Source organism: Cyclopterus lumpus, chromosome 9 (genome assembly GCF_009769545.1).
Source record: "Cyclopterus lumpus isolate fCycLum1 chromosome 9, fCycLum1.pri, whole genome shotgun sequence".
Lineage (NCBI taxonomy): Eukaryota > Metazoa > Chordata > Actinopteri > Perciformes > Cyclopteridae > Cyclopterus > Cyclopterus lumpus.
Genome location: NC_046974.1, coordinates 19,952,397 through 19,966,296, shown reverse-complemented (window position 1 = coordinate 19,966,296; position 13,900 = coordinate 19,952,397). Strand labels below are relative to the sequence as shown.

General features: G+C 42.3%; 1 protein-coding gene across 1 annotated transcript in view; it reads left to right on the top strand.

Moving 5' to 3' along the window:
• aopep (aminopeptidase O (putative)) overlaps positions 1 to 13,468 on the top strand; it is a 63,852-nt gene extending 50,384 nt beyond the window's left edge. The window contains exons 15-18 of the mRNA XM_034542549.1: positions 629 to 745; positions 5,516 to 5,602; positions 5,725 to 5,873; positions 12,754 to 13,468. Of these exons, the coding sequence (XP_034398440.1) occupies positions 629 to 745; positions 5,516 to 5,602; positions 5,725 to 5,865 (345 nt within the window). The 3' untranslated portion in view covers positions 5,866 to 5,873; positions 12,754 to 13,468. The remainder of the gene's footprint in view (positions 1 to 628; positions 746 to 5,515; positions 5,603 to 5,724; positions 5,874 to 12,753) is intronic.
• Positions 13,469 to 13,900: the final 432 nt, after the last annotated feature.

Sequence of the window (13,900 nt, the reverse complement as noted above, 5' to 3'; positions counted from 1 at the left end):
TTAGATTTTTTTTAGATTTTTTTTTGTTGTTAATTTTTAGGCTCCGTCTTTGCTGCAATCAGGGCTTTTATTGCAGTCTTACCACCTACAAAGGCTAAATATTCTAAAAGATGTCTTTTTTTAGCAGCTGGTGTCCCTGAGCAGTGCCTCTCTCCCTTATTTTCTCTTCAATAGGGCAATATACAAAAAGACAACGTCATTGCTTTGTTTCAAATTTGTTCTACCCCTCTTTTGTATATTTTGTAATATTTCCCTAGTTGTACAGGATTCACTTGGTTTTCCATATTTATTTAATCACCGTTTCAGCTCTGTTTTATTATGCTACCGTTCCCTCCGTTTGAAAGCCCTCATTAATTGCCTGAGTTATATTAATGTATTTTCTTCCCAGCACTGGAAAGAAAATGAATAAAAACCTTTGGAATATAAAATAAACATAAATGTGTTTGAGAACAGACTCATTGCCTGCAATATGTTAATAATGTTTCTAGTTTAGTAGTTTGAAACTGCTGGTGCAAGGGGAAAGTGACTTTTCTTTCCCTCTGTAATATCCAATAATACGTCTCAATATATTTCATGAGGGTTGTATAAGTCAGCGCTATTAATCTCATGACTCCTTTTGTCTCCTCAGGTGACGTCGGAGCAGCTCGTGATGCTTCTGGAGCTTCTGCTCGAAGAAGAGAAGCTGAGCGGGGCCACGTTGTGCGCTCTGCAGAGAACTTACCACCTACAGAACCAAGACGCTGAGGTAAGACCGCACACACACACACACACACACACACACACACACACACACACACACACACACACACACACGCACACACATACTAAGTGAGCATACCCATCCAAGCTCCATGAACTCCTCCAATAATGAAATGTCAACGTTTTTCTCTCCCTTCTCATCCCGAGGCACATCGCTTGGTAATGTGGAGTAAATTGTGCCGTAATAGCAGCTCTCTTCTTTACAGCAACCATTATTGAGTAAATCCCACAAGTATTTGCTTCATGTTTTAGTACTGCACAATGTTCCTTAATGGTACTATTAACAGTGTTTGTGAGTGAGTGTGTGTGTGTGTGCGCTCTGCAGCTGTGTGTGTTGGCGGCTGAGGGGTTGTGTATTGTACAGCGTCGCCTCTCAGAACAGGAGCAGGAGGGTGGAAGCACAGCTGCGGCAGAGCCCGTAAACGAGCCACGCTAACCTCCGTTGTTAACACGTGGCTCGTCTTGAAAAGAAAAACTTGATACATATTTAGTTGTTTTTTTTTACAAGTTCTTATTAATTATATGAGCTGTTTTGTTGGGGCCGTAATGCATATAACGGGGCTCAGACACTATGTTGTACGTGGCCAATTGAGCCATTATTGTATTGAATCCAGACATTAAAAGTAATCGAAGGACTTTTTTTTTAAATGTACATTCCAAAATCACAGCTGGGCCACTTGTTTGCGTTCCCACGAAGAAAAGAAAGTTGCGTCTAATTTAGACATTTTAACGTATTCTCTCACTTTATTAGCTCGAAGTCTGATTCTGGGAATTTATTCTGCTCTTGATGTTGCTGTCTTGCATTTAATTCAAGTGCTTAACCTCGTGGTCAACGAGCCGAGGCCACTTTGCGTTTGGCCTTGGGTCCGGCTTCAGGTCTAGGCCTCTTTAGTCAGACTTCCTGGCATATGAAAGCAGATTCTCATCTGCAATTTCCAGGAAAAACTTTCAGTGTTCGCTAAAAATACACAGGGCCATTATGCACATAGTCATGCATGGAAAGACACACCCTTTCTCTCATACACAAACATACACACTCCTGCACGCACCTGCCTAAAGGCAATGGTCCTGTCCTAATGTTAGTAATCTCATTCAGAGGAGGTTAATCACCTACATCTCTCCTCATAAATGTGGCCATTTATTCTCCTCTCTCTCTCTCTCTCTCTCTCTCTCTCTCTCTCTCCCTCCCTCTCTGGTCTGATTGTATTCATCGTCTCACTCAGCTTTCCTCCGTCTGGTACTGCATCCTCTTCAGATGAATGATCTGTTTAAAATTCTTGGACAAACACGGGACTGAGTGCAGTTCAGCCTCTGTCGACCCTTCGCTGTAGAGAATTCCAGTTCTTTAATGGATGACTACTTGATTATGGGAGTCATTCTCATGGCTTCTGAAGAGCCGTTAGTAATGTGACGACTCAGAATGCATTGTGATGAAACACGACGTAGATTGTTCACCCTGTAATCGAACTGTGTCATGGGTGCATACAGTAAAAATCTCTTCTGAAGAGGACCTCATACCACCTTAATGAGGGGCGTTCCTGATTTGTTATTTAACAAGTTTCATGAATCCATTTTATACGGTATTTTCTCACCACTACACCTTAATATGGCGATAGAAGCACAGCATGGCGTTACATACTGTTTAACCAGCTGTTAGCGAGAGAGACGTTTACAGTGATACGCTGTGCAGTGAATGAGAGAGAGTGCATGACTGTTCCCATAGCTTTCATATGAGCCTCATGTGGTGTGTGTGTGTGTGTGTGTGTGTGTGTGTGTGTGTGTGTGTGTGTCTCTGTCTCGAAGGTCATCTGTCGGTCAAGCACACAGGACACATTGTCTTGTTGGCGCCCAGGTTAGGCCGACTCCACAACAACATGCGAGAAAGCGGAGAGTTATAATAAACCAAGGAATGTCGAAGTAGAAAAAAAAAAGAAGCTAATTTAAGTTTATTTGTGTAGCCTTTCATCACAATCACGATGGACTTCACAGACTGGAAACTAAAACAGCTTCTCAAGTGAAGAAGAACAAAAAAAAAACTCTAATGCTAAAAATTAAGAACCATCAGAGAGGAGGAATCCCCTTCCAGTCCTAAAGTTAGCATGGGGCAAACAACCAGAGAGGGAAACAATAATGGCAGCTATAATTAGATACTGTGATGGAGAGCACAGATATAAAATCATAGCAGAAAGATGTGTTTATTAATCGATGAGTCGATCGAAAGTCAATGAAACGTCAAATACTTTGATCATCTTTTAAAGGGCCAGTGTGTAGCATTTCGGATATATATGGATTTGACATTAACAACTATGTATTTATTAGTGTTTATTCGTTAGCTTAGAATGAGCTTTTAATATCTACACAGAACAGGTCTTCTTCACATGTTTAAGGTACTGGAGCCCAGAACAAACAAAAAAAACCTTGGCGCTAAAGAGGGCCTTTTTGCCTTTTTGCTTTTTTTACAGTAGTCGAAGGCCACCGTAGTTCTCTGAGTGAGTGAATGGGTATTCATTTGGTTACAATCTTCATTTACACCTCTAGGTGCAACCCAAATCCTCCTTTTGAATCATATTTTAAGCAAATACAATTTATGTATACTTTTTGAATATAATTGTTATGTTACATCCCTAGTTGGAAGGAATGTTGAGGATTTCCACTATACATGCGGTAGACACTATCCTTACAAGTCAAGACGACCGTAACATTACCCACGGATCTTCACTTCATATATTCTTTTGCGTGTCTGTCTTGTCTATCGGATTCGTTGTTGGTCATGGTAAGTGCGTGCACGAGCGGAGTGTGTTAGTGTCGGAATCAGTGGTGGTGGTGGTGGCGGTGTAGGGTGAAGGAGGGGCAGGAGTTCAGTAATAAATGAAGGAATGTCACTGTGTTATTGCATGTGCTGTCAGAGAGAGAGAGAGGCCAAGAGAGGAAACCGAGTAAAAAAAAAAAAAAAAAAAGGGTAAGGAGAGGTGCACGAGGCAGCTGCTCTGCCCCAGGGCTTTTCCCAGGAATGTAACCCAGCGCAGGGAACAGCTGCCGGGGCTACGCGGGCCAGAAGGGCAGCGCTGGCACCAGAGGGTACACTTGTGCACACTCCCACATTCATGAATACAAACACACACATATCCTTGTTCCCATGTGGGTAGACGATAGGAGAGCATGGAACACTTAACTTGTACTCTTTTGTCCGATTTTTTTTTTGCGCAGCTTTCCAAAGTAAACACGAGGCAGAGAATATGAGGATAAAGGAAGACTTTAAATTTGGGATGAAAGAGGAAGTAGAAAGCACTTCAGAGACCAATTAACTTCATGTTTATTTAGTTTGCGGAGGTAATGTGAGGATTTAAATGTGGCTGTTCTAAGTGGAGCGTCGCTCAAGCTCCATTCTCATGCTGCATGAACAGATTGGGCAGCGCAACATTCCTGGCACAAACAAACCAAGCATCAACTCCTCTGAGGCGTGTGAACACTGTCGCAGGTAGATCCCTTTTTGGCTCCTTTCCTCAAAATGAATATCTCTGTACAAGCGCTGTAGAAATGGCCAAAGTTTGAGCTTGAGCATCAACGCTTGGTGACTGTGCTCTCCAAAAGACAAGTTTATTATCCTGAGTGTGCAGAGATAGTTATGGAGGAGATAGAAATGCCCACGTAAAAAAATACAAAAAACAGCCAAAGGAAACTGTAGTAGTGACAGTGCTTTAAAAGATTTTCAGCTTCATTTTTTGTATTGCTCTTCTGTCTCTTGTATCATCCTCCGTCGGCCTCCTCCACAAGTCCGTATCACACACACACGCGCGCACACACACATACACACACACACACACGCACATGCACGCCCATAGCAGATGATGAAAGATGATGGCTGAGACAGGGACAGAGCCAGTCTCTGATCTCTCCTGTAACCGCGGCAACAGAGCTCCTATTGATCCTCTGGGAGAAAGGCCAGGCATTAGCTTTCACACATACACACACATACACACACACACACACGCACATACAGTAAAAAAGAAGCACACACTGTGATCGTACACATGCACATTGTCAGAGAAGGAAATATAATTATTAAACATGAACTTTAGATTGAGATGGTTTCCTTTCTAAAACCAAGTTCACGCCTGTTATTATTATTCCTCCGATTGTGGATGAATATATTCGTTGTGAGTGGAGCAGCTTCCAGCTCTGTCGGATGAGCCGCTTGTCTTTTGTTACTGGCATCGAGGGAGACCTGTTCACATTATTGTTGCAAGTGCATTAGCCAAAGGCAGACAAATGAAATAAACATGTTCTCCATCTTTGCCATCATCTATTTCTTTTAATGATCTTTTTTTCATTAGTGATATAAACTATGTTTAACAGTCATTTATCCCTCCCAACTTCATATTGTCTGCACCAAGAGTCTATACACGTTGGTGAAGCTTTCATGTGTTCAGCTTCAACAGCTTCGAATGCTCAACATACAAACAGCTTCAGACTTTCCCTCGTGGCCATTTTAAAGACGGAAAGTGCAATTGTTTTCATGTATGTCTTTACTTTGAAGTAGCAATTGTGGGAATGTACTTTTTTTTAAATGCCTATAATCTTCTTTTCTTTGATTTCGTGTGAGTCCCCGTTGACAACTTTGTGCTTCCATTTTTCTTCTCTCTTTTGTCTCTTAAATATAAAACATGTCTGTCAAGGTTTCAAATAATTAAATGAATACTTTTGTTGTTGATTACATTAATAGAGGGTGTATATTGTCCTCCGTTTTGTCTTCCAGGTGAAACATCGCTGGTGTGAGCTGGTGATCAAACATGCATACGCTGGGGCTTACGGAGATGTGGAACACTTTCTGGTTCACGACCAAGTAAATAGACACAACTGTTGAACATTAGTCCTGTTTGATACAAGGAAACACTTTTACACTGAGGGAAAAGCCTTGAGACTTCAAAGAGATAAAGTATTTGATGATGTGTGTGTGCGTTTTAGGCCATGGGGGTGTATCTGTACGGCGAGCTGATGGTTCAGGAGGACCCTGAGCAGCAGGCTCTGGCCCGTCGTTGCCTCTCATTGGTCCAGGAAGAAATTGACCAATCGGCACGCAGAGTGGTGGAGGAGATGGTTCTCTGATATTCAAGGTAACGTCTCCTTCTCCGTGTCTCATTGCCTTTGTGTCGTCCATGCTGCGCGTCGTGCCATTTTGTGTCCTTGATAGTATTCAAGTTAAACCGGAAAGCAACATGCCATTTTTTTCATTATCTTCCTTCGCTTTTTGTTTTCTTTCAACATCACATTAAATTAGTGGAATTCTACTTTCTTTACATCAAGAGGTCTTCTAGCAAGCTGAATCTGAAAAGTACAAATACATTTTACTAATTACATTTGTCAGGCTAATTATTGTGATTTCTTCTTCCGTTTTTTAAAAAGTATTTCTACATATTAATCGACACTATTCTGACCTTCAGAGGTGAGATGTTGGATGTTGATCATAAGAAAATCTTTGCGTTGATCCTGATTCCATCTGCCCCAGTGGACAGTCCACACTTGAGTCACTTGGCTAATTATTCTTCACATTCCTCTCTGATCCCATTGAGTGCGTGTGCGTGTGTGCGTGTGCGTGTGTGTGTGCGTGCGTATGTGTGTCCGTGTGTGTGTGCGTGCGTATGTGTGTCCGTGTGTGTGCGTGTGCGTGTGCAGACTTAGAATGGGGCCTTTCCGTGGTTTCGCAGCAGCACCATCAGATGTGTTTGTCAGGGAAGGAATTTGGGAATGTGTTCCTCAAACAAACGAGAGAGGGAAGAAATAAAGAGAGCGATGACGGGTCAGCGAGCGTTTTCTGAAGGACTCGGGGCGGTCTCTCCTCGATGGGGGATGATTTGTATACTGTTGACCCTGAAATTCCTCCTGTGTGTGTGTGTGTGCGATGTATGTGCCTGATGATTTTTGATGATTCTAAACAGTGAGGGGTTTATTGGTCTCACACTAAATTCAGTGAAGAGAGAAATTTATGGTTTAAACAGACAGACGTAGAGAAATGGGAGGAATAAAGAGCGCCAAAGGGAGGACTGTAGTGAAGACAGGTCTCTTTGAAGCTGCTGGTCTATTCATAACAGTCCTGCTATTACTGACACCAATCTTTGATTAATGAGAGCAGGCAGTTAATCACATCTTTGCCCGACAATTGAACTGTTGTAACTCTATTCCTCTTTTAAACAATACAGTAGTATTGCTACATCTACCAAATCTGAATATTTGCCAGTTAATTTTCCACTCATTTATAAACCTAATCAATTGATAGACGAATCGTTTATACTTTAGTGTGGTTTGATTACATTTCACTTATGGTGCCATCACATTCTTTTTCCGATGATGATGAACTTAATGCACCTTTTCCAGCTGAGCCATGCCCGCTTAGAACCAGTGACAATAACTAGGACGAAACATGAATCCATACGTCACTCAAGTAAAAGAAGGAGGATGGTTATAATTCTGGCAGAACATTGCAAAGCTGATTGAGAAGGTGGGTTTTAATTTAGATTGCTGTATCTGACTTCACATGAATTTTAGGAGAGAAAGTGAGAACATCGTCATACGATAATTTAGTAAAAACGGTTCGCAGCATGCGGCGTCGTTATAACGTCGAGTGATATTTACACCAGCATTCCCTATTGAGTGTGTCAGAAAGATGGGTGAGGAGCAACACTAGGAGGGGCTTCAATGTTTATGGAACATTGTGACTCCATCCCCCAAATGTATGATGGCACTGACACATCTAGCAAACTCCCAAACCAGCAAGTATAGGGTTAAACAATGTGTCTGTGACCTTCGACAGGGGCTTAGTCAAAAGGAGCTGCTAAATACTTGTCACGTCAACCGGACTGATTTACAGCACTAAATCCTTTTTTTAGGCTGTGACCAAGCCACTACAAGACAGGCTTTTATCTTCAGACACAAACACGAGTACAGGCAGACAGACAGACACACACACACACACACACACACACACACACACAGCTTTATGCTTTTGCGCAGGATGTGAAAGGCTTTCTAGACAAGTGCTCGGCATCTGGCTCAGTCCTGATAAATCTCTCTGACTCTCTCACTCACACTCTCTCACACACACACACACACACACACACACACACACACACACACACACACACACACACACACACACACACACACACACACACACACAGTGCCTATCGGTCTGTCCCTCCCTCTCTACATCTCCTTGTGGAGCCTCACTTTGAGTTCAGGAGGACTGAAACGGACCAGCTAAACACCCCCCCCCCCCACAAAAAAAAGAATCGAACAAGAAAAGAAGCATTTAGGGATTTATGTCCTTAAACTTTTACTATTACATCCCGTTGGACTGAACCAAACAAACCCCTGTAAACATCAGTGGAACATGCTGGTCAACTGAGCTCAGGTCATATTTCTCTCCAATTAAAATGATGGATGAACCAGCCTCCTCACTGCTTTTTCATATTGCACTGTGGGGAGATGGATTGATGTTTTACTGCTCACGTTGTGTGCCCCAACCATCTTTTCTTAAGTGGAGCAGTCCTCCCTGTACCTTTTGCACCCTCACACGCACACACACACGGTTCAGTGGGATTAGGCAGAGGCGGGCTGAGAGGGTTTTAACTGAAAACAACATGTCTGTCAAGTTGCACTCCCTGCTCTGTGTTTTTAAACCTAAAAAGCACAACCCTTTAAAGGAAAAGGGTGGTCTCCCCCTGTCCTTTTTTTTCTTCTTTTCCCCTCCCACTCCCGCGTTCTTTTCTCCCCCGGTACATGCCTCTGGAATCCTTCTTGATCCGCTTAATGAGGGGCATATCGCCGGGTTAGCCGAGCGTGGCGAATGGTAGAGGAGGAGAGGGGTAACCAAGGAAATAGTGTGGGAGAGAGGGACTGAGTATCAACAAGTCCAGTCTTTCACGACTGCGCTCTGATGGCAGACTTGAAAAGGAGAAAGTACAAACAAAGTTAGAGAATCTCATTTCTAAGTGTTGCCGGTTAGCGTTGGACATGAGGGTGTAGTTGGAGCAAGAACACATGAGACAGAGAAAAGGATCTTTCATGTCTGGGCTGTGAGGGTTCCTGGCGTGCTGATTTGTGACTTATGATAAAATCACATTGCCAGGGATTACCACACAGCCCTGACCCAGCCGGCTGCCGTGGCAACCACAGCCTCTCCTACGCACGCACACACACACACACACACACACACACATACGCACACACACACACACACACACATTTGTCCCCCAGAAACTTAAAACCAAGAAGACATGATTATCCGTATGATTGTGTTTGAGGAGTTGATGATTTGGAAGCGCAAAGAAGGAAACGGATGATGATGGAGCCAGAGGGTCTTGGTCTGTGTGTGCACGTGTGAGTGTGTGTGTATGTGTCAGTCCTCCAGACAGTTTTTTTATCCTCTCTCCAGCCAGGCACAGAGCTTAGCTGATTGGTGAACAGTGATTGATTTCCTCTTTGTTCACAGTGGCTAAGTTCTGCACCTGAGGAGAGCATGACCCAGACAAGCAGACAAAGGAAGACAATGAAACAGAAATGCTCTTTTAAGTTTTTTACGGCGGCGGCTGTGTGTGTGTGTGTGTGCTTTTGTGTGAACACCATTGAGTTCAATCGTCTAATGTGTGTTTATACATTTCACTCACAGAAGTCCTTCCCCTTTGTCCCCTTCTGTTTTTCTCGCTCCTCACTTGATTGTCTTGCCATCGTTTCACCTTTCCCTTCTTTCTCTTATCTCATTTCACTCTTCTCCTCCCTTTCTCCTCATCCTGTATCTCCCATTCACTTTGGTCCGACGTCGGTCGAAATAGCGCTCCTCTCTTGCAGCCTCACTTGTGGAGCTTTCCACTGAGCGCCTCTCCCTCAGAAGAATTAAACACACAAGCCTCCTCACAAATTCAAAACGGTGTGCCACATTGCTAATGAGCGTCACTCCACGCTCTCCTGCATTGCCCGTTGTTCTCTCCCTCCACTTCTTTTCTTGCATTCTTCCTCCACCCTTCTGCTTCCGTCTCCTTTCAGTTAACGTAGTATAAAAGATAATCCTGCGGATGATGCCGGCCTGCACGCTCTGTAGTTCTAGTGAAGGTGAGAGGCGAGCACCTGGAGTACTAATGAGGCCTGGGAAGACCCGAACGCTGCTTAATGCTGCCGACAGATATTACATCAATCTGTAAACAGTGGCTACAATCATCCCGCTCATAATGTATATGTATATATATAATAATATGAGAAATGAATTTCAGACGCTGGCTGCCATTACCAAGTTTTTTTCTGATGAATTTATGACTTTTTTGTGAGTCGTTTCGTAAATTTCATCTCAGAGAATATCCAAGTTTCTTTTCTCGTACATTTTGATAATTAAGATTGGAACTTTAGATTTTTTTTTTCTCATAATACAAATCAGACTTATTTTTTTCCAAGCTAAGGAGTCGCCCCCCGCTGGTCAGTAGAGAGAATGCAACTTTTAAAACGATTCCACATTGGCCTCACTCCTAGAAAAGAAAAAAAAAAGTGCGACAATAACAAGTCTCGGTTTTATCATGGGAAATGCGGTGTGCTGTTTCTTGACTTCCTGTTATTGTTCATCTCGTGTAAATTTCACCAAAATGTCAAACTATTCCTTTAACTTGACAGTTTATTTTTATACAGCAGGCTAATTAGTTTAAAAAAAAAGGTTGACAGGTCCTGCAGCAAATCGGTGCTCATCTTTGTGCTCCAGTTTTAAAACTTGAAAAGTGCCGTCCATGCCCGGGCAGATGCGTATTGATTTCTGATCTAATCTCAGGCAGAAGAAACCAAGATACAGAGATCCATAAAGCAGACAGATTCTCACTGAACACCATTCCACACTGAAGGAAAACAAGACCGAGGCTTCAATGGATGGAAATCTTGCAACGATTTTAGATGATTTTTATCATTGAGGGAGGTCAGTTCCACTTCATTGGGACAATCAAGTGTTTCTGCGATATGGTTTCTATTGTTTCGTTTTAGAGAAACAAAAGGCTGTGATCCTGTAAAACAGCCGGTGATGACAAGAACAGCAGGAATTGACAATTGGACTGCACCACACGCTTTGTTTCAAGTCTTACAGAGTGCACAGAGAGGGGCATCCCTAATGAGTCAAGAGAAGCTTGAAACCTCCAAAACAATTCAACAGACACACCTTTTACGCTTTTTATTCAGCCCGTCTGCCAACACAATGATGAATAAATCTCCGTCTGTCTCACCCGTCTCTTTTAGTTTTGGAGCTGTTACACAACAACCCCCATTTGCATGTTCCTCCAGAACACACTATTACTATTAAGTAATATATGTTACTACTAAGTGTTTCTATCATCCGAGCTGGAAATAAGTCCAGCTGGACTACATGTAAAGAATAAATCATGTATGAATGAGTCTTTAACTTAGTGTATAGCTTCTCTACAGCGTGGGTGTAGTCCACTGTTACACCCGCTAATTGTAATGCAATGCTATATCGTTCTGGGCCAATCACTCCCCACTCAAAACAGTGACAGATGGCTGGAAGTGTATTTTAGAACTGTCAGTCTTTTTTTGGCAGTCATAATAAGAGGCGTGAGGAGGTATTATAGCGCTCTATATTCACGACGACAAAATGGCGACTAAACGAGGACAGATGTTTGAATTAGAAATGAGGGCCATGTGGAGTCTGCCTTTTTTAGACCTATATTTAGGGCCTGTTAAAAGAGTAATGACCATCAAAGGCCTGTAAAAGAGAGGACTTGCCGCCAGAGCCCGTATCCAAAAGGTGATTTATTACACTCTAACGGGAGCGAAATGGTGCTCGGCACATAAAAGGACCAAGCAACATTGTATAAAGACACCAAAAATAAACTTATTTGGCCCACACCGTCTTTTCTTCACGCAACTGAACTTGACTGATTGGCTCTTTAATGTCAACTGTATTTTAGAGAGCTGTTGTATTCTGTTTCAAAGTATTTGTTTTCATATGTATGGACGCTCCTCACGGAAGGTGGTGGAATTTGATTTTGATGGATTTATAGATTTTTTATGATCGCCTTTTCGAAAGCCAACCGTGGTACCAAACACTTTGGCGAGCTCAAACAATCCAGCACAACTGAGACTGCGGTAGAGAAGTTTCTACCGTGCCAAGCACACCTTTCACCAGCTTGTGAAATCCAACCGTCTAAATAGACCTAAAGCAGTGTGGTTTCTTGTGGGTTTGGCAAAGCGGAACGCTGCCTGACACGCAGCCAGAGTTGGCATTGCTTTTTGTAGGTGTCCATAGCTCGCCAGTGCTTCGTGAAAAAGAGAGAAGAGATATTTGGGCTTGGCTTCCTGTGCCTACTGAGCTGATAATCAGTCCTATACAACCACTGGCTCAGTTCAGCAGGAACAGGAGTCCAGTCCACTCGCCACCAAAGAAGAAAACACGAGCACTGCAGAAGAAGTTGCTGTTCTATTGGACAGGGAATTGCTAGAAAATGTCTTTGATTTTGTCTGTCGCTTGGATATCTTTGCGGTTTACCATGTGTCACTATTTGTAGCCTAAACTGTCAATCAAAAAATGTTTTACAGATTTAAAAAAAAATATATATATATATATATGTATGTTGTTACTTGCAGACCTAATTTTGTATCAGCGTTTATATCTGCAGATTAAAAACAAGGAACTACAGCATAGTTTTGTGCGCAGTGAGATGTTTCTATATAATGCAGAACTAGCATCTGCATTATACAGTTTGTCCACCAGAGGGTGATGCCAAGTTTATACCTGTAAATGTCCTGCTCAGCACTTTTATTTGATTTAAGAGATTCTTATCCACAACTATATTGGTCGATACATTTTTAAACTCTTATATATTGTCATCCACCTCCAGAACCCGGTATCGGTGTTTAAACTGGGTTATTAGTCTACACGCAGTATCCAGTGTTTGCCTTTACATCAGTGAGTTATGCAACGCTCCAGTCTCAACGTATCTTTCTCCCCTACAGTTTGCTGACTTCAGACGGAGATGGTGGTCTGGTGCTCGCTCTCCTCCTCTTCCTCCTCTTCCTCTGGACGAGACCGGAGGCTCCAGAATCACTCAGCAGTGTGAACACCAAAAGGCTTCGTTCTCACTCGACGGCCAACTGGTCGAGAGCGCCGCAGCTCTGCCCATTCAAGTCGAAAGAAATAACTTGTGCGTGGGAACCACTCACAATGAGAGCTGTTCCATTGTTTACGACATTGTTTCTGTGACGATTTCTTTGGGTATTAATGTTTTTTGGGGGAATTTGGAAGCGAAGAGAAGGAAACGGATGATGATGACGCCAGAGGGTCTTGATGTTTTTTGTGTGTGTCCTTTTGGATAAAAAAAGAAAAAGAAAAGAGATACTGGGAGATGTTCCATGGATCCACGTTTAGGAGCCTGGTATCAGTTAGATTCTCTTTGTTTAGGTGTGACTTCATGTCCATTTACTCTGAAGCCATGATGTGGTTCTTAAGAGTGAGACAGGAAATGCTTTCAGGTCATTCCCATTTTTGTAACTAATGACTTCACGCCGACCAATAACGACCCTGGAACATATTATGAAACCTCTCAGGACATTTCTAGAGCCGTGATGGCTGTGTGACTGCTGTGTGAACGAATGATAGTAGTGAACTTGTGTTTCTTTGTACATTTTAAGTGAAGGTTAAATTGTCTAATGTGTGGTTTTTGAAATGTTCATGTCGAAATAAAATTGTTTTCTTGAAATAAATTATCTTCAGCTTATTCCATCTGTTAAGCAAAAGCTGAACATTAGTTCGCACCTCGTGCCTATTTTATTTGCAACTAGGTAAGAATGTCAGCCAAATTAATTTTCAGATTTCTTAGAGAACTGATTTACTGTATAAAATAATAAGTGTGTAATGTGTTAGGTTAAGTGATATCCAAGTATATATTTAATCTTTTCTTTTAAAAGTTCTTGCACAGACTGTGTGATGCTACACTAGAATTCCAAGTGACTCAAGGAATCTCCCAGACATTAAATGATGATTTTATGAAATTACTTTTTTTTTTAAATCATACTATTATGAACTTTGTAGAGCTTTTTAATGACGCAGTATACTAGACTACTAGACCTAGACAGGCAAAAGCCTTAAGTCAAAAGGCATCAA